This window comes from Apis florea, unplaced genomic scaffold (genome assembly GCF_048593485.1).
Source record: "Apis florea isolate Af1SG1 unplaced genomic scaffold, ASM4859348v1 contig_2272_pilon, whole genome shotgun sequence".
Taxonomy (NCBI): domain Eukaryota; kingdom Metazoa; phylum Arthropoda; class Insecta; order Hymenoptera; family Apidae; genus Apis; species Apis florea.
The window spans coordinates 1,148,908-1,169,208 of NW_028256549.1; the positions used below are offsets into that span (position 1 = coordinate 1,148,908).

Sequence of the window (20,301 nt, forward strand, 5' to 3'; positions counted from 1 at the left end):
TCCTAATTTTAATAGGATTTTTAAAGCAAATTACACGATAAATTTTTTGCTTATTTTTGGATAAAATATTGCTTGTAACGAATGTAACGATACAAGTACAGCAGCTTATCTCGTACAAGCCGTAAAAAAAGAAGATGGTATCGAGGATTATTATGGTTTAAGGATCATCTGCATCTTTTTTTTTACAGTGTTATAAAAAAGTAGCATAAGATCATACGCGTATGAAGGAAGAAAAAAAGACATTGCACAAAGTTCGCGTCGTCCGACGTTTATTTAAATATTTGCCATCCCTTCACTGACCTATTTGCAATTCATACGCATCAAAATATTTATCCACGTGCCATCCTGCTCGCTAACTTTCATCAAGCTGTGTGAAATTCTCCAGGCGAACTGTGCAACAATCCGTGCCCTCCCAGCTATGCAAACTGCTATGCGACTTGACAGGAGTTCGATTCATCTCGAGTATCATCGCTGGCGATCCATCGATAAGATGAAGCCTGTGATCGTCTCGACTTTTTATATCCTTATCCTACCCATCTACGCAAATCTATCAGATGCTATATAATTTTTTAATTCTCGAGATAAAAAATTGGATGGGACGAAGTTCCGATCGTTAATATTTTCATTTTCTTCTTCTTCGAGCACGCTAATAATTCGGGAAGAGCTACGTTCTCGGTTAGGTTAGGAACTGTAACGTCCACCATTCTCAACCAAATTCCATTAAACGTTCTTCGGGAAAGTTCTTCGTTGCTCGGGCGAAAAGTACGAGTCCTTTATTTCGAAGATGAAGCGGCGTTAAAGAGAAGTTCTTCTAAGCTGAGAGGAGACAAGTTTAATTGGCACATAGTTAAAACTTATCTTATCTGAACAATCGATAGTAAACGTAATTACAGGAGACAGAAATCACCGTAACGATCTTTTCTAATTAAGTCTCTTTTAACCTACCATGAGTCGATCAATTCTACATTTCTCCTAATAATAAAATATGAAACGATTACGAATTCTTCGAGTCTGATTCGTCAAGAATATGTCATATTCCTCTTCCATTTCCTTAAAGGCGACAAGACCCATCCTGGTCAAAAAAAAATCATCGAGTGAAGGGCAACGTGTCTACGATATTCTCTTCCATCCAACACTTTCCAAATACTTCACAAAGTGAAGTCCAAGATTCTCGCTCTCTTCAAAAGAACCTCGGCTGCGTCAGCCGTCATTTTAACGAATTTGAGAACTTTCCTCCAACACCTCGCCCCAAGGATACCGACAGTGGCCTCCAGCCAAGCTCTCGTCCATAAAATCCGGACCACACGGGACGACTTTTCGCTATATAATTATAGTTGCTCTGCGTAAGATGCTATTAAGATACTACGAATAATTATAATCGCTCTGCATAATTTGCCACCGAAATATTAAGAGTAACTATAATCGTTTTGCATAAGATGCCACTGAAATACTACGAGTGACTATAGTCTCTGCATAAGATACCACTGAGGAACTATATAACTATAACTATATGATGCAGAGAGATATTATAGACGACTATAGTTGCTCTGCATAAAATGCCACTGAAATACTACGAGTGACTATAATAGCTCTGCATAAGATGAGATGTTACGAGTGACTATAGTTGCTCTGCATAAGATGCCACTGAAATACTGCGAAATAATTATAATCGCTCTGCACAATATGCTAAGATGAAATATTACGAGAGATTGGAGTTATTGCAAGTTATTTTTCTCTGGAAACGTAGCATCGATATTTTTTTATTTTTCTCGTCAATTTTTCTTCAATAAACACCGTCAAAGCAACTCGGATCTTTCTCGAGCACATTTTCGATACGGCGGAGAAGTTGTAGCGTGTTCTTAGAGATCCACAAGTTCTAAGAACACTTCCTGTTCTTTTTCCCCGATTTCCCAGTGTCGGTCGCGATCATAATTCTTGCCATGCTCCAATTCGGTATCCGCAGCCCTCGATATCGTAGGAAATCGTAGTTGGCACGATGACGGCTCTAATTGGAGGACGCGTGGCTCGGTTTCACGGGCTACGATACATGCTGTCGATGCTGTGATATTCGATGCTATGGACATTGTACTCGATGGAACAGTGCACTTGGCACGGTCTCGTGGTTGTACTTGACACCAACGAGATCGTACTTGGCGTCTCGATGAACGCCCTCCCTCCCCCTCCATTCCTTCGGTTTCGAGGGTTTCGAACAAGTTAAACTCGAGGAAGACGGTTCGAACATGGATTCTTCTTCTTCTTCTTCTTATAAATCGCACGTCTCGAACCTAGCTTTGATCCCGTTTCTTATACAATGGTCGAATGTTTCTCGTTATTTAACACGTTGAGTTTCTCACAGCGTTCAAATGTTAAAAAGCCAGAACGTAAACGAAACGGAAGTATTTTATTAATATCTTTATTTTGTATATTTCGAAGTAAAATTTAGTTATATATATTATATATATCAGTTCTTAGTTGTCATTAACCACCTGTAACACCGATTCTGAGTCAGTTGTTCTTCTACTTCTTTGCTCTCTACTTTGTCTGTTTCGATCGTTCGAAGACTTTCCGAAAAGTCGATCTTAAGTATTCTTGTCTGAATATAAGCCTCTAATTGGTTGTCCAACTTCAACTCAGTTCTCAGTTTATGGAAATTCGTAGGAACACTCTATGTTTACCACATGTAATTTTAGATTTAAAATCGTATAAGGATGCAAAGTGATCCAAACAGATCATACTCGTCCCATACTTTTCCGTTTCCGTTGTTCTTAAATTTCAAATTCTGTGATACTCCAAAGTATATTTTATATTTATATTTCGATGCTTGTTCCATTAAATTCCATTCATCCTACATTTTATATTTACTAATGCAAATATATCTATAATATAATCACATACTTGATTCTTGGTAACTTTCTTAGAATGTAAACAGTCGAGTTAAAATCTTATTTTTCTTTAGAAGAAGACGTCACCCATATTTGAAATCCCTAAAATTATTCCACGAGAGAACGAAAGATCTACCTTCTTGCGACACGAGGAGCAAGGCATTTTACGGGGGAGGATGCCAGGTATCCAACCCTCGACACGCTTGCACCTTGGCTTGGTTAGGCCCTTCGTCCCATTGTTTGGCACTTTGAAGCATTTTTACCTGCCCCTTGTCGACCACCTGCTCTCCCTCGACTTTACAACGATGCAGAATACGAATGATGAAAGCCGTCCAGGTATCCTCACCCGCCACCTGAAGATGCAGTTGGAAGCCTAATCTTTCTTTTTTCCTTTGCAACAATAGAGAGACATCCGACTACGCTTTCTAAATTTTATTGTCTGATTACCACCCGATAAACTAGCAGAAATATCGTAAATTAGAACAAACTGTTGCAGAATTGTTCGTTGACGATGAGACGATCGTTGATGGAAGATATTCGAGTAATATAAATACGTTTTTAAAATTTTTGGTTATTGTTCAGGCAAGCAAAAACAAAAATATCGTATTAAAACAAACGATTGCAGAATTGTTCGTTGAAGGGAGTGATATAAATATGTTTTTAAAATTTTTGGTTATTGTTGGAGCAAGAAATATGATATATAATATTATTCTCATGTATTATAATATCATATAATATTATCATATATTTACGAGTAGAATTGTTCGACAATGAGATGATCGTTAACATATGAGATTGCGAACGGATTCTGAAATGTTTGAAATATTGGCAAAATTCGTGCAAAATTCGCGAGCAAAGTGTGTGGATGTGAGATTGTATAATACTAAAGTGTTATGAATTCATCGATAAATTAATTTAATAGAATTAAATTAATATACATTTTCCGGGAAATTAAAATGTATTTGTAAAATTCACGGAGGAGAATTATCATTTCGGGATATTTACGGTTACAATTACGGTTTCGAAAGCAATTGCTCGAATAAAAAAGAATTATCTCGATAACGTCTATTGCACGCCTCTTTCTCGAGTGTATCGATCGTTAAACCATTTCGAACGATAGCAACACCTTTCACCATTAACCGTTCCATTTTCACGTACCGCACGAATGTAACGATATACGATTGCATGGAGGAATTTGAATACGCGATTCACCAGAGTGAATGCAAAATTACGATTCTAAACATATGTGCATATTGAACTTGTTCCGTGCAAAAATATATTTGTGGGAAAATAAAGGAAAATATTATGTATCGTTAAATTTCTTCGAAAAATTTTGTATCGATATGCACTCATATCATGTTCAAAAATGTTCAATAAAGAAAGAAATTACGTATTGATGTTCGTGCAATTTTTTTCTTTTTTTTTTTTTTCGTTCGTGAATTTTACGAAGGTTTAGCAACAATAACGTTAGTTACGAGGTTGATTTTTATCCATCCATGCAATCCTAACAAATTTACAATTACTTTCATTTCTTTCTCGCATTTTATCTTCCGCAAATAAACATAAAATGAAACGAAGAATTGTACTATTTTTAAACAAATTGACAAGATTTTGATTTTACAACACATTTGTACAGATACGTGTATATATATATATATATATGTAGGTTATGATAATGTGTTACAGGAGACATAACCTACAAGTATGAAATAAATAATATTTATAAATATAACTGGAAACGTAAATGTAAAATTAAATAAAACTGTACGAGTTTTAAAAATCGTGAGATTAATAAGATTAACAAGATTAAGAAACGATACATTTTATGATAAATACCGACACGAAGAAGAAATATCTCTATGATAATCTTATTTTTAACGGAAATACGAGGAGATAAAATATAACGTTAAAATTATATTAAGATTAATAGAGTATCGTTAAAGTAAATTGTTGAAAAATTAAAAAGAACGCGCGTGGTCTTCGGATCTTTCGTTTCTACTAATAATATAGTTATTAATATATAATTTGACACTTTAAACAGCAGATGTCACTTATATATACTGGATATAATAGAATAAATCTATAAGATACGTGAATAGAAACTTGTAGGTATACAATAGGAACTATAGGTAAAGAAAATCGATAGAAAAATAGATACAGTATAGTTACAGTATAGATACTTTTTGTGAAGGAATAATAATAAAAACTTTCATAAATAATTTATATTTGTGACATTATTGACATTCACGAAGAAACAATAACAATTGAACAATTTTAAATTCAATCGTATAACTTATAAATAAAAACAATCTTTAGATATATTTGTTATTTTTGTTATTTTTATTTCTGCATCAGGTAAAGTGAATGTTATTTCTTGATAGCTGACGTTTTAATTTTTGTTCCAGACATATATATATATATTCGTAATAGAAACACGCTTTTTCTATTATTCTTTTATATGCTTCATCAGAGAATGTTAATGAAGCTACAGATGAAATTTGCACAAACGACAAGACGCTACAAAACTAATTTATCCTATATTAATACGTTTCGTTCATATATGTTTCTTATATTTATCTATATCATATATAATTTATTAAATGGAAAAAAAATGAAATTTAATCTGAATCCGCAAATTTATAGATTGAATATTTATTAGAAAAAAGAAGAATAATCCGCTTTATTAATTATTGTTGTAGATCTGGCCGTTTACAAGGATCGACGAAACGAGCTCTCAATGAAATTGCAGACGTGACAAAATGTTTTGAAACTGGTAGAATTCGGCCAAACGAAGAGGAATAGATAGCACGATCGCGAGGAACGTCAATTCCAATGAAGATTGTCGAAAGCATCGGTGAAACGGGCGTGACTGTGAACAGAAGCATTCTTGTCCTCGTTCCAGATGGCGGACATCTGAAAATAATTTTCTCCTAGTCCTTCTGGACGTACCCAACAACGGTTCACGGAAGTGGCACTTGAAGCCATATCTATCTATCTATCTATCCCGTGGACCCGCGAATCTCTCGTTGCACTCTCGCTAATACGATGCTCTCTCTCCTCTTCCTATTCATTGTGTACGCGTACACTCGCGGAGGCGAGCCTTATCGACACAGAAGAGATGTTTGACAAAGGACAATCCTTGGTTTCGTTTGTGGCTCGGATAGAGATGGATCTTTTCGCGGAATGCGGCCCAAAAACTTTCGCGTGTCCGATTTCGACTCGAGTTTCTTCTTCTATGAAAATAATGAAATGAAACTCTACCTGAATGAATTATTCTTAAGAAAATATACCGTTCGTCGGTAAGGATAAGATGTAAGAATTCGTAAAGTGGATAATCAGAAGATGGAACATTAAGAAATCCATTAAGAAACTGATTGGTTGACAGGTGAATTGTTCAAGAATTATCTTGAGAGAGGAGTTTCCCCTCCCTTTTTTTTTTCTTTTTTTTTTTATATATACATACATATACACGAAGAAAGAAAAGAAACATCGATCGATCGGAATGCGATAGAAGTTAAGTAAAAAGCGAGAGTAATAAAAATGGAGAAGAAAGGAAACCTCGTCGTCCAAATTTTGTATTTATATAGTTGGTTATATTTTCGGACAAATGAAATAGAGCAAAAATTCGATCGAGAAGACCTGTCAATCGGTAAAAAAAGTTGGTCTTGGCAACTTGTAAGAATTCTGGGGACGATTCCTTTACAACACTGAAAGTTTCCCGAGAAGTAATTACCCGTGGAGGTCTGGAATCGTAAAAAAAGAATACAATGGGGATGATGCCACTTTCATTACAAGGAAACGTGATAGGAAAACATGGGTAGATGGCCAGATTTCGCGTATAAAAAGAAAGAAAGAAAGAATCTCGGTTAAGTTACAAGTGAAAACGTGTCGATAGAAGAAATGCAAACCACGTAGAATAATGTACGTCGAAAACGAATGATCGTTTCCCAAATGAGGGCAGAGGAATGTAATTGGGAAAAAAAGCGGATGGCCCTGATCGAAAAGGTTTGAAACGTGTCAATGTCGGTGAAAAAGGTTTATAGTGCGTACGTAGAGCGTAACTCGTGAGAAAAAAACAACAACAATGCGAATCGAATGAATTGAATCGAGATGGACAACGGGGGTAATCACTTAGTAGTCGAATGGAAGCCTGTTAGAGGCGTTGGTGCGTGAAACAAAAGTGGAAGTGAAGAGAATCGTGCGCGAGTCAACCAGAGTTGTCCACCATCCTCCCTCCCCCCTCTCGCCTGCATAATTGTAGAAACAACATTATTATTATTATTATTATCGGTATCCCTATTACGAAAATAATGAAACATGATACCTTGTCGCGGTATTATCGAATACCGAAACGAAAATGGATTAGAAATTTGGTGAAATTAATTTTACTATGGAGAATTTTCGACGGAGAATAAGAAAATTGTTTAGAAACGGATATGAATCGTGATGGGACGTGTACAATGTTATAGAAGTGCCGTTATAAAGTGCGAGTGTAAAAATTTTCAAAGTGTAAAAACAATGGTTAATAATAATAGAAAATAAGTCGCGTATTTAAACGAAATTTAAATAAAACGGTGAAAACAATTTTTACAGGTGTATAATCGTAGGGTTTCTAATAAAAAAAAAAAAGAAAAGAATTGATACACCTAATAATAATAATAAAATTAATTACAAAGTAAAGATTGAAAGATTGATATATCGAAAATGTGAAAAATGTGGAAATATTGCTATATTGTATAAAATTAAAATCATAAAAAATGCAGAACGAAGAAGTTTTTTTAAATTCCATCGAGCCGTGGAACATCTCGTTGTTGATGGAGAATTACACTTACAACAATAACACGAATATCACGGATCTACAATTGAGAAATCAATTCATACTTCCATGGTGGAGGCAAATGATATGGACGTTGTTGTTCGCCGGTATGATCATAGTTGCAACCGGTGGTAATCTGATAGTGATTTGGATAGTATTGGCCCACAAACGGATGCGCACAGTTACCAATTATTTCTTGGTGAATTTGAGCATCGCGGATGCCATGGTGTCCACGTTGAACGTCACATTCAATTACGTCTACATGTTGAACAGCCATTGGCCTTTTGGCACGCTTTACTGCAAGATTTCCCAGTTCATCGCTGTCCTCACCATATGCGCCAGCGTCTTCACTTTAATGGCGATTTCCATCGACAGGTAAACAATTTAATAATAACAAATTAAATTAAACATTATAAATTGAATGAATTATCACGCAACGAAGCAATATATTTAATTAATCGCGCGCAAATAATATTTACGTGGACGATGGAATGGATTCAAATGGATTCGAATTTCCAAGTTGAGATAAATCGAGGCAACCGTCGGGCACAGACTCGGCTCATTTCTACCATCTTTCCCTTTCCGAGTTTTTCCCACCTACCTTTCCCGCCTTTTTCTCCGCCAAATTTCCGACAATGCTATCCCAATCGCCTAGCCCCTAGGATTTTAGCTGATTCTATTCATTCCGTTCACGTGCAGCCGTTCGTTATTCAGCAGAATTTATGTAGCAGGAACACGCGACCAAGCTTTCAAGTTCACTATGTGAAGAAATCTCACGTCGATATCCCTTCTCTGTGTGTTTACTGGAAAATATTAAAAATTTCATTTCTTGCAGCCACTTAATCGAAAGTGTTTTTTTACGATCAATCCCAAAGATTGTTATTTTCCAACCAATCGAAAGAATTTCCCAATGAAATTTCTTATAAACAAGCTTATAAACGGAACGTTAAGTTTTAACTCTTCGATAAAAATTTCAACTCGTGGAAATAAATAATACTTTCGTCGTTACTTCCAACGGATATAACAATCTGACTTGACATTTTCTGGCGATCGATTCTGCGAGTGATCATTTTACCGAAACGTCAAAAATCTCGGGGAAATAAACGTTTCTATCATTGGAACGGCATAAATTTGCTAGATTCACGATTCCAGGGGAAAGAAGGAAGGTAATAAAAGAAAATGTAAAAATCGTAAAGGAAATTTTCGATTGAAAACAAAATTTCTAAATTTTGTCAAAAGCAACAAACCCCTTCCTCGTCCCAAGAATGGGATAATAATAAATCTGATTTATTTGTCGAATTACCATCCGCAAATTTCAGCCTGTATAAACTTAATTGAACTTCTATTATCGAGGATTACGAAGTTGAAGCCTGAAACCGAGATACTTGGCCGCCAGTCGAAAGCCGATTAAATTCGATTTAATACCCGATTAAGCCTCGCTTAAATAGTTATTGTTCAGAATCTTCGAAGGGATGAAAGCTGCGAAATTGAACCGCCGCCGCCGCTTTGAAGAAATTTACCAGATGGATAAGATTGCCTTTCACGGAGGCGCGTTGTTTTCAGCCCCCGACCGCCTCGTTCTAGGAAGATAAATAATGCCCGGGAACGAAGCGAGGGGACGAAAATCGGAACGTCGTCTCAAAGAGAGCCGGGATTCTTTTGTGGACATTTGTGGAACGCAAGCTGGACAATTTTAACGACGTACAAAGGAATATAATTTATTCTCGAATCGTTTTAGCAAAAAATTGTTGAAGAGACATCTATTTAATTAATACTTTTGCCCGCCTTGTACGCGAATCATATCAAATCTGACTTGTCCAAAATTTATAAAATTATTATTATTAAATCGTTCTTATTCTTTTGCACGCGACATAACATCGAAAGAGGATTGCAAATTTTCGAATGGAACGATTTAAAAAAATTTCATTCCGTCGAATGAAATAATATTGTTTATTTATTTTTTATATATTCTAGAATAATAGTGTCTTTGAACGAATACATTTTACCCATTTTATCGGTCGGAATGAAAAGATTTATAAACTTCTCGATGCTTGTCCACGCGATGATTTAGGGGTGGATAGTAAATTATCCCCTTTTCGCGGACGGATTAGTCAACAACCAGCCTCTGAAAAATGGTGTATCAGATACAGTAAATAAGCAGGAGCATTCCTCTCGGTCGTGGCAAGCGTAAAAATATGTTGCGTTTTATAATATGTGCCAGTCAACAAGCTTTTTCCACCTCCGCTTTTCGCGTGTTTCATTCCTGAGATTATTCCTCCATCTCGCGGATTGGAATTTTGGAATTCAAATTTAGATGAAGATAAAATAAGATAGGCGTATGAAGAGGCAGGTATTGTACATAGAAAAGAAAAACATTTGTCTTCCACCTTTTATTTCATACCCAACTCCGAGGTGCAATATGCAAGAAAAATATGAGAATATCCGTACACGATTTATCTTCCATTTTATTTTTCTTCTGTTCGTTTCTCTGTTTGTGAACACGTAATCAAAAAGTTTCTTACCTAATCAAAAATCGATAATCGTGCGGCAACAACGAGTCATCGAATTCAAACAAGAAAATTAGGAATATTCGTGTACAAAATTTCGTCTAAATTTAGCAAAGAAAGATCAATCGATGATTTTCAATAGGTGAGGAAATGCTATCATACGCCACACACACACACACACACACATATATCGAAGAATTATGCTTCAACGATTCAAGAAGGGAAGCACGAATGGCGCATCGCACTCCGCTTCCCTCCGACATTACCGATAATGTGCGTTATCGAGGGGAAACGAAAGAAGCTCGAGTTCGAGAATTTCTGTTCGAAACGAACATTTCAATTGTGAAAGAAACCGACATTGCATTCGTGTACGCACGCATTACACGCTTTAATTGGATATTAAATAAATGTATTCCTTTGTAGAAAAAAATAAATAAATAAAATATGCAACAAAAATTCTCGTTCTCGTGTTACGATGTATCATTTATCGAATTAAGATTTCGTAAAAAAAAAAAAAAAAATTTCGAGGATAATTCATCGATCGTAACATTATGAAATTCTCTTTGAAGAGTGATAATCAAATTTGAGTTTCATGATCTGTTTGAAAGATATTCGAAAAAAAAAAAAATAAATAAATAAATAAACAAATGAAAAATAGAATTTATCATATCATTCATTCGGATTCAATTTGTCACAAAAGCTAATTCGAAACAAAAAAGGAATTTTAAACGTTTTATATCGACGACCGAAAAGATGAACGTTTATCGATATTTACGTACAATGTTCAACTGTCTCGTCATTTCTATCAGGCTGAGTCGTAAATTGTAAACGCGTGGAAACGGAATAAAGGAAAAATGGTTAATAAATGGTTCGTGCATCGATAACCACGTCCTTGAAAAGAAATATGGAATAGTCGGCGAATAAAAAAAAAAAAAATGAATAGAGAAAAAAATGGAACGATTGGAAAATCGTTTAATATTTGACAAAAGTTGGATAAGTTTCGTCCGTTCGAAAACAGACTCGTAGTTCGAAGAAATTCGCGGCTTCGATCTAAAAGCGAAACGAAAATTTTATCGGACTTTCACTCTTCGATCTTTCGTCCATAATAAGTAATTTTTAATCTCTAAAAATTTATATCTTAAAAGATAAAAAAATAAATATTTGCGAGAAATAGTTCGAGTCAAAGAAATCAATGAGATGTTTGCGTCGAGCGATAATCGAACTTGGATGAAGATAAGAAAAGAATGGAAGGATGGAAAGGAAAAAATTTCGTTGGGGAAATTTAATTTGACGAAGGGATACGTGATATCGATCAGACGCGAGATTCATTTATTCAGAACAAACCACGATCACGAAATTCAATTTTCCTCTGTATTCAAGATAACGTGTTTCCCGCCACGGAGATTGGCCAATAGAGCCGTGTGTTAATTACACGGATTCGAATCCTAACAACGGATGGAAATTGAGAAGATGGACTGATCGATGATAAGGAAGCGAGAATTGAGAAATCGGATAGGATTCTCATATCCGATCACTGACAGTGCAGTATTGCTAGATCAACTGCGATCATCAACTCTGAATCATCAGCAATTAGAAGTTAAATAATTTAAATTGGTTCATTATTAAGAAGAACTGTTGAATAACACGCGATATATTTCGATAAGAATTCTTGGATTAATAAAAGTGTTTATTATCTAATAATAGATACGTATATAAGATATAATATTTTTATAACAGATATTTTTACCAATAGTTCACAAGACAATGTACAATCTTTTTCTATTTTTCACATATTGCATAAGTTAAATTTTCCGTTTACAGTTTAAAGTATGGGTGTGGATATAACGATGAAACAACGATGAGTTAAATAATAAAAAGAGAATAAGTTAAATTATAATTTAAAAAATATGAATGTGTGTATATGAATATTACGATGACGCGATGCGAGTTAAATAAGTAAAATTAATTAGAAAATTATAACAATATAGATTTAAAAAAAAAAAAAAATTCATAATTATCACAATATAAAATTTTCGAAATACGATACGGTCGTAAAACAAAAACAATACGCCATATTCCTTAAAATTGATAAGATACAATTACATTAAAATTTTATCGAATAACACTTTATATCATAATATAAAAATATTTTAAAATTTCTCATAAAATTATCACAAAATTTATCAATCGATTTAATTTTTAAAGCTATTTGTACTCTCTTTTCAACTTGACGTTTTTTTTAGTAACCAGCACATAACCATGTCTATTCGCAGATCGGATTCGATTCGTTGATACATTCGTGACAGTTTCCACAAAGTTACTCTTGACACTGTTTGTATCGGGTCGTGAAGATGGAATGTTCTAGTTCCAGCGTCGAAACATTTTCCGTACATTGTATGCACACCGTCTTGATCGTCATCCGTTTACGAAGCCTTAGCTCTTTTCTTTTTTTTTTTTTTTTTCTCTCCAATAAAATACGATCGTCCAACAAACTCCTTTCTATTGATTATTCCGTCTATTGTTAAATTCTTCTTGCTCTTTACGCATTTCGGAAAGAGCGATTGTCGCACACTGAACACAATTGATCACTTTTGTAGTAAGGTGGATACGTTGATTGCAACTTATGCAACGTGCTTTCGACACAGCTTGCACTGGCGCGTGAAAATGAAACTTTTCCAACAATCTTGGAACATCCTCGGCACAATTTTCACAAATGTCCTCGTCATTTTCTGTAGCATAATAGGTTGCCTTCGAGCAAAACGTGATCGCCCAACAAAATTTAATATCTTCCAACTCTCGCGTTCTCTTTCCAAAGTTGCTTCTTCCACACATTTTACTGATTTGTCAGTTTAACGCTATGACGATTCCTAGGTTAGGGTTTCTGTGTGTATATACGTATACATGTATATACACACAAGCACCGGCGAGCTACCTACCAAAAATTGGTAGTGGGGGTTACGGCTTAAATGCCATTAGGCGCTGTGAGGTACGCGTTCTTCTTGCACGGACCATAAATTTTTCTGAGGGTAATTCTCTCGTTTTTAATCCTTACCTCGTGTTTTGCCTCGTGTAAGAAACGCACGTAAATAACAAATTTTAACTGATTTTTGTTAAATGTTTACAAATATACAACGATCCGTACACGTGAAATATATAGATTAAACTTCCAATTTTTGTCAAGTGGTTCGTAGTGGAAAATGTTGGAGGCGTTGTTGCATCTGGTCTTTCCCGTCTACTATGTCCTTGACGCATCGTATCTTTGGAAGGGAGACAGATGTTTCGAGGAATTTAGGGGCTGGACGACACGATGCTTTCAAACCGATCCTTTGGAAAATTTCAAAGAATTCAAACACGAAACTGTTAGACTAGTACACGACCACTTTTGAAAAGCTACTTTTGTAGTATACACACTGTGTATATTTCGGAAATTACAGAGGGGAATAACAGAGTATAACGAATACAAAATAATTAAACGTATAAAATAAAATTTAACAATTAAAAAAAGACGATCTCTCTGATTTTCCAATTTTCGTGCTTTTCGTGGTTAATAAAATACTACAGCACGCACTTTTTGCATTTATCTTCTCGATAATAATTTCTACTACAGCATTTTAAATGTACATTCCAAATGTACAATATTTAAAATTTTACAGAGGGTTAAAAGAGATGTTAGAAGAGGATGTGGCACAATTTTACACATCCTGTCCTTTCGTGCCTTCTTAAAATAGCCCCTCACCGAGATCTGGAAGGCCCAACATAATTATCTAATCTCTTCGCATGGTTTTTCAAATCTCAGGTTAGGTTATCGCGTAGGCCCTTCGCGTATAAATTGCTCTTGCATATCGAATGTACCATCATGGCCTTATCGTGTAACTTGATACAAATTTATGATACTTTGCAAGTTTTTGAATTTTACTTTTGTATTTGATCAAAAAAATATTTGACTTTTTCTTTCTTTGGTGAAGAATAATATCATAAACAACGGGAAAAATGAAACAATTTTAAACGATCGGATCGAATCTCGGTTGAATCTCGAAAACTCTTCAAAATTTAAAAATGTAAAGAAAATAACGTAGAGGAAAATTCACGGAAATGAGATTTCTTATCCATGCAATTTCTTAGATCGGAGAATTGTGTGCGTTGTATAAGGTTTGTTTAAAAAATTTGTACAAAAAAAAAAGAAAAAAGGAAAACAGAGAAGATAGAACAACAGGAAATATACATGGTGACGAATTTTTTCTTCGAAATTTTCATGATAAAGTGCGAGAATTGGTTTCGAATAAATTAATAATTAGAAACGAATAAAGATCATCATTTCTTTGATCAGATCTTGAAAATCGTAGAAAATTTAAATATTTTAAATTATCTCTTAATGACAATAAAACTGGCTTCGTGAAATGGAACAATTTTAAAATGAAGAGATTTCGTTTAAAGTCGATTATCGTTCGTTAATATCATCGAGAAACGAGATTAAAAATAAATTTTTTTCTTTCTTTCTTTTAATTCCATCTTATTAAATAAGAAATACGACGTATTATTTACTTCACTATTATTTTATATCTCGTGAAAATAGGATTTACTAAATTATTATACTAAATTATTGAAATATAGCGTGTTATCAATCGATCATAATACGATTTAGTGACACGAGTAGTGATCAAGTATCTATCAAAATATCACTTGTTACATTATCGACAAACCTGTCGATGATATTTGAAAATCAATATAACGACGCTGCAACGTCGTTAAGATACATACATTAAATTCGAGTTGCTGGAATACACGTAAACAAACGACCTCTAAAAGTTACCTCTTGATATTTCCTGTTATTTACCTCATATTATGATTATCAAGCAACAGATTATTTGTTATTTCTTTTTTTTTTCTTTTTTTTTTTTTACAGAATAAGTAAAAAATTTGTGTTTTTGCACAAATTTGCATTATTATTAGCTGCACGAATCGATACACTGCTCCTAATTTAATCCATTTTATGAGCAACGTGTTTATCCAATTATTCGTCCATTAATTCCACGCTTCTCTGCCTGTTTACACCGATTAATATTACTATTATTATTATTATTATTATTATTATTATACATAATATTATCGAATATATTTGCAAGATATTTTTTCTTCAACCTTCTTATTTTTATCGTCGATTTTTCATTAAAATTGTAATCTCGTGTATTGTCTCTCTCGCAAAGTTATCCGCTGCCTCCGCTCTTCTCTTCATAATTTCTTGAATAAATTACATTCCATCTTACGAGCCCTGCGACATCTTCAGACAAAACGTTACAAGCAAACCCATTTCTCCGAGGTAAAACGCGAGGGAGGGAGAGGCTGCAACGAATAAATTCTTCATACGCGTAGCGGTTTTACAAGCATCGTATTAATGAAACTAAATTTAAGAAAAGTATTATAATTTCGTTCCATTGATATTCCCTTCTGTTTACATTTCTTTTCCTTAACTTTTCTCAACCGTATAAACCGTAGCAACGATTTCTTATATGTTTACGTGTTGGGGACACTCAATGTACAAGGTGGTACATAAATAACATCCAGTTTATCGTTGTTATTTCTTTCTTTTCTTCACCTATTAAAAATCCGATTCGTGGTGAAAAATTTCGTACACGAGAGGCACAAATAAACATTGGATCCAGGAAGGATCCGTGCGAATCGAAATTCAAACACCACAATTTTAAAATCGAAATGCCTATGGCGCCTATGTTTTCCCCACGAGTGGGAAAACCGATTAAAATTCCGATGTCGGCCGTTCCACGGGTCGATGAAAATATACTCGTGAATGTTAATCTCAGTAACAATTAAAAAATATTCTAGGAATGGAACGAGAAAAAAAAAAGAAAAAATATTTCGCAATTATAAATCGTCGTAAATACAAATCGAGATAATCTTAAATTTTTCTTAATTAAATTTATTTGTTTTTCTTTTTCGAACCATTATACCCATTTTCCATTTTCTTCGAAATATCTTATCTATCGGAATTTTAGACCGGGTTTTTTCCTTTAAATACTGCTGAAAATTAGGGGAAAAGGGCGGTGCAAAGGGGGAGGGGAGGTAGCGCGCTTGTAAACGCATCAATCACGATGGGTTTTCCGGCCTACGTGACCAACTCTCCCTTAGAAATGTCTACGTTCGAGTGAAACGGACGGTGGGCTGGAAAAGGAGCGCGGGGGTACGCCAGGGGTATATATAGGCCGAGAAGACGACACGTTGTTAGTTCCTGAGCGGTAATCCCGACAAGGTACGCCACTTGCAGAACTACTTGTGACCGCCGTACCCCACCACACCCCCTGCACTCGTAAGTAAAAAATTCTCTCCCTTCTTCTTCACCGTCGAGAATCACCTATCGAGTTTCTTCTCTTTTGGGATTCGCAACATTTCAATTTGCCCGTAGATATTTTAACATATCGATTGAACATGGGATCGATCGAGGCGACGACAAACAGGCGACGCCTGTTCGTGTCCAACCTACCGTCGAGCACGAGCAGCGGCAAATTATTAGGCATGTTGAGGCCGTACAACGCCACCTACGCGTTAATATTGGAGAAATACACGGACTGCAACCACGCGTTCATCGCGTTCAAGACGAAGGAGGACGCGGCGGTCGTGTTGAAATTGTCGAGGGAGGGGAGGATCGTTTGCGATTGCAGAAAGTTGAGGATGTACGAGGCGAATTCGAAGAAGCGGCGGAAGGGAAGTGGAGCGAACGACGGGACGGTGGAGCTACCGCCGGACTGCATCGCGAGCATCGCCCGATACCTGCCTTACGCGGACAGGGCGCGGCTCGAAATGGTGTCCTCGGTTTGGAGGCAGGGCAGCCAGCTGTCCCATCGAGTTGTCCGCCACCTCGAGTTCGAGGATTGGCGGTGGCCCGAGAACAAGTGCGTGTCGACCGGTTTCCTCGACTGGCTGGTGAGGCGGCAGGGCGAGTGTCTGACCAGCGTTGCGATAAACGACGAGCGGTTGTCGAAAAATCTGAACCCCCGAATCGTGGCGACGATCGGGTGGAATTGTCCCCGGTTGGTCGACATCGATTTCACGGGGCTGAGAATTTGGCCGTCCTCGTTGAGGCCGTTCGCGTCGATATCCAGCCAATTGAAGTGTCTCAGCTTGGGCACAACCGAGGGCCCGGTCGACGCCGAGCTCGGCAGAATATTCGATCGGGCCAAGTATCTGAGACACTTTCGCGCGGACGGCACGAATATTTATGGAAAGTGCCTCACGCATTTGCACCCCAACTTGGAAACGTTGATATTGAGGAACTGTTCTCGCCTCGAGTCGCGGCTCGCCTGTATCATGCTGACCAATATGAAACGGCTCCAACACCTCGAGATCATCTACTGTGCCAACCTCCGAGACAACAATATCTTGCGCACCCTCATCGACACGAATGCCAATAACTTGTTCCGGACCCTGTCTCTAGTGAAATTTCACCATTGCTCGTTTATAGAACCTGAAATAGACATAAGGGAGGTGTTGGTCAGCAGATTGACAGAGAAATCCATACCGAAATTGTACCGGCAGTTGAGCCGGTTGAGCGTCGCCTATTGCATATGGGTGAATTACACTTTCGTTATGGATATCGGCCGTTACATGCGCAACCTCACCTATCTGAATCTGACCGGTTGCAAAAGTTTGAGGGACGACTACCTGGAACCGCTCAGGGACCTGACCCAGCTGAAAATATTGGAGATAAACTGCATGCATCCCTCGGTGTCCGTCTTCTTCCTGCAATCGTTGGAGTCGTTGACCGAGCTCCGTTGCAGGAAGAACGTGGGCATCACGGATCAGGACGTGTGCTCTGTCCTCAATAATTGTTCCAAGATAACGATTATTGACGTGGAGGGATGCTGCCAGGTGGGTCCTCCTACTCTCAGGCGGGCCGCGAAAATGGCGAAAAGTCGGAAAAAACTGATTCACATGTACGTCGCTGGGACCAAGATCAAACAATCTACGCCGTACGAGGAAAATGAATACTTGCAACTCACTTTTAAATATATGCACTTTTGAATCGGTTTATGTATTATTATGTGTAAAGATTATGTGAAAATTGTACATAGGAAATTTTGTATGATTGAATCGACTGACATTAAAAATTCTAACGTCAATCGTAATTAACATTAGAGATAGGAATAAGACGTATAAAAAGGAAGAAAAAAGTTGTGTAAAAATTGTACATTCGAAATTTTATAAGATTGACAATCAAAAAATTGTAATCGTAATTAACATTAGAGATAGGAATAAGACGTATAAAAAGGAAGAACAAAGTTATGCAAAAATTGTACATTCGAAATTTTATAAGATTGACAATTAAAAAATTGTAATCGTAATTAACATTAGAGATAGGAATAAGACGTATAAAAAGGAAGAAAAAAGTTATGCAAAAATTGTACATTCGAAATTTTATAAGATTGACAATCAAAAAATTGTAATCGTAATTAACATTAGAGATAGGAATAAGATGTATAAAAAGGAAGAAAAAAGTTGTGTGTGAAATTGTACATAGGAAATTTTGTAAGATTGAATCGACTGACATTAAAAATTCTAACGTCAATCGTAATTAACATTAGAGATAGGAATAAGACGCATAAAAAGGAAGAAAAAAGTTATGTAAAAATTGTACATTCGAAATTTTATAAGATTGACAATTAGAAAATTGTAATCGTAATTAACATTAGAGATAGGAATAAGATGTATAAAAAGGAAGAAAAGTTATGCGTGAAATGTAAAAATTGTATATACAAAATTTTACAAGACTGAATTGACCGACATTAAAAATTGTTATTTTTATACTTTAACTACTTCGTACGTTTCAATCTCTTCTTCCTTTCCTTTACTTTTCTACTCTTAGTTTAATTTTTTCAACTTTCCGTAACGAATATTCGTTCTATTGATCGTAAATTAACATTAGAGATAAGAAGGGATAAGATCAAAGTGAGTCACGTTCATTCCAAAGTTCAAGATGGAATCGCGTCATCTTATCTTTCGCAGCAAAGTAGACAGAGTTAATGCTTAGTAAGTTGGTCCTCCACGACATATCTAATGTACGGTTTAATGACACGAAATGTTGAAAACTGGTTTGTAAATAAAAGTTGTATTTATCCTCATTCAGTTTTCGATTAAAATGTTTACTTCGATGATAACTGTAGTAGCACATATTATCCCGACTAATCCATGCTTTCAATACATATCCTTTAATTTACCTCCCATTTAAAATTAAACACTCACGAGTCTCTATTGTGTGTTCGAATGACATTCGTTTGAAGTGCTTCATAACGTGTGCTATATATATATATATACATATATATACGTATATACAGCAAATATCGAGGTTGATTATTAAACAAAAGGACTCGAATAAATTACATTGATTGGTTCTTTCTTCGGGCAACAATCAACTTATCGAATATGTCATCGAGTTTTCCATGTAAATAATTTCCTTCACGCCTTCCTTTCTCACCTTCTTTTCCAAAAATAATTCCAAAGAAAAACTGGATGTAATAATGATTTCGAAAGGTTTATCTATATTTTGAGTTGTTGTGATGATATATCATCCATGAGTTTTGTATTATTTAAAGAAAAGAAAAAGAAAAAAAAGAATATACGAAGATATATAATATAATGATTTCAAGAGTCTAGTTATCTAGTTTCAATAAAATTTGAGTTGTTGTGGTGGTCATAAAAAATAGGATACAATTAATAGTAAACAATATATCATCGAGTTTTCCATGTAAATAAGTATTATTTTTAAAGAAGAAAGAATATATAAAGTGTAGAGATGTAATAATGATTTCAAGATGGTTGTCTGGTTTCAATAAAAATTTGAGTTGTGGTAGCCATAAAAAAAAGGATACAATTTGTACAATTAATGATAAACAACGTATCATCGAGTTTTCCACGTAAATAAATTCTTTCTTATCTTATTTTAAAAATAATTCCAAAAGAAAAGAATATATACAAGAGACGATAATGATTTCAATAGATTGAGTCGTTGCGATGGTCATAAAAAAATAGGACACGTTTGTGCAATTAAAAAGAGCATACAGAGATGTAATAATTTTTTCCAAGAGGTTTA

The 20,301-nt window shown here is 35.5% G+C and overlaps 2 protein-coding genes across 3 annotated transcripts in view; both read left to right on the forward strand.

The window, feature by feature from the left end:
* The first annotated feature begins 7,379 nt into the window (after positions 1-7,379).
* The window catches only part of LOC100871413 (tachykinin-like peptides receptor 99D), a 28,288-nt gene continuing 15,366 nt past the window's right edge, over positions 7,380-20,301 (forward strand). For both annotated transcript variants that reach the window (XM_003692108.4, XM_086902478.1), the window contains exon 1: positions 7,380-8,073. In XM_003692108.4, the coding sequence (XP_003692156.1) occupies positions 7,640-8,073 (434 nt within the window). In that variant the 5' untranslated portion in view covers positions 7,380-7,639. The remainder of the gene's footprint in view (positions 8,074-20,301) is intronic.
* On the forward strand, positions 16,467-19,018 carry LOC105734951 (uncharacterized). Its single transcript, XM_012484223.3, has 2 exons — positions 16,467-16,524; positions 16,621-19,018. Exon 2 carries the CDS (start codon positions 16,644-16,646, stop codon positions 18,234-18,236), a length of 1,593 nt encoding a protein of 530 aa, XP_012339677.1. The 5' UTR covers positions 16,467-16,524; positions 16,621-16,643; the 3' UTR covers positions 18,237-19,018.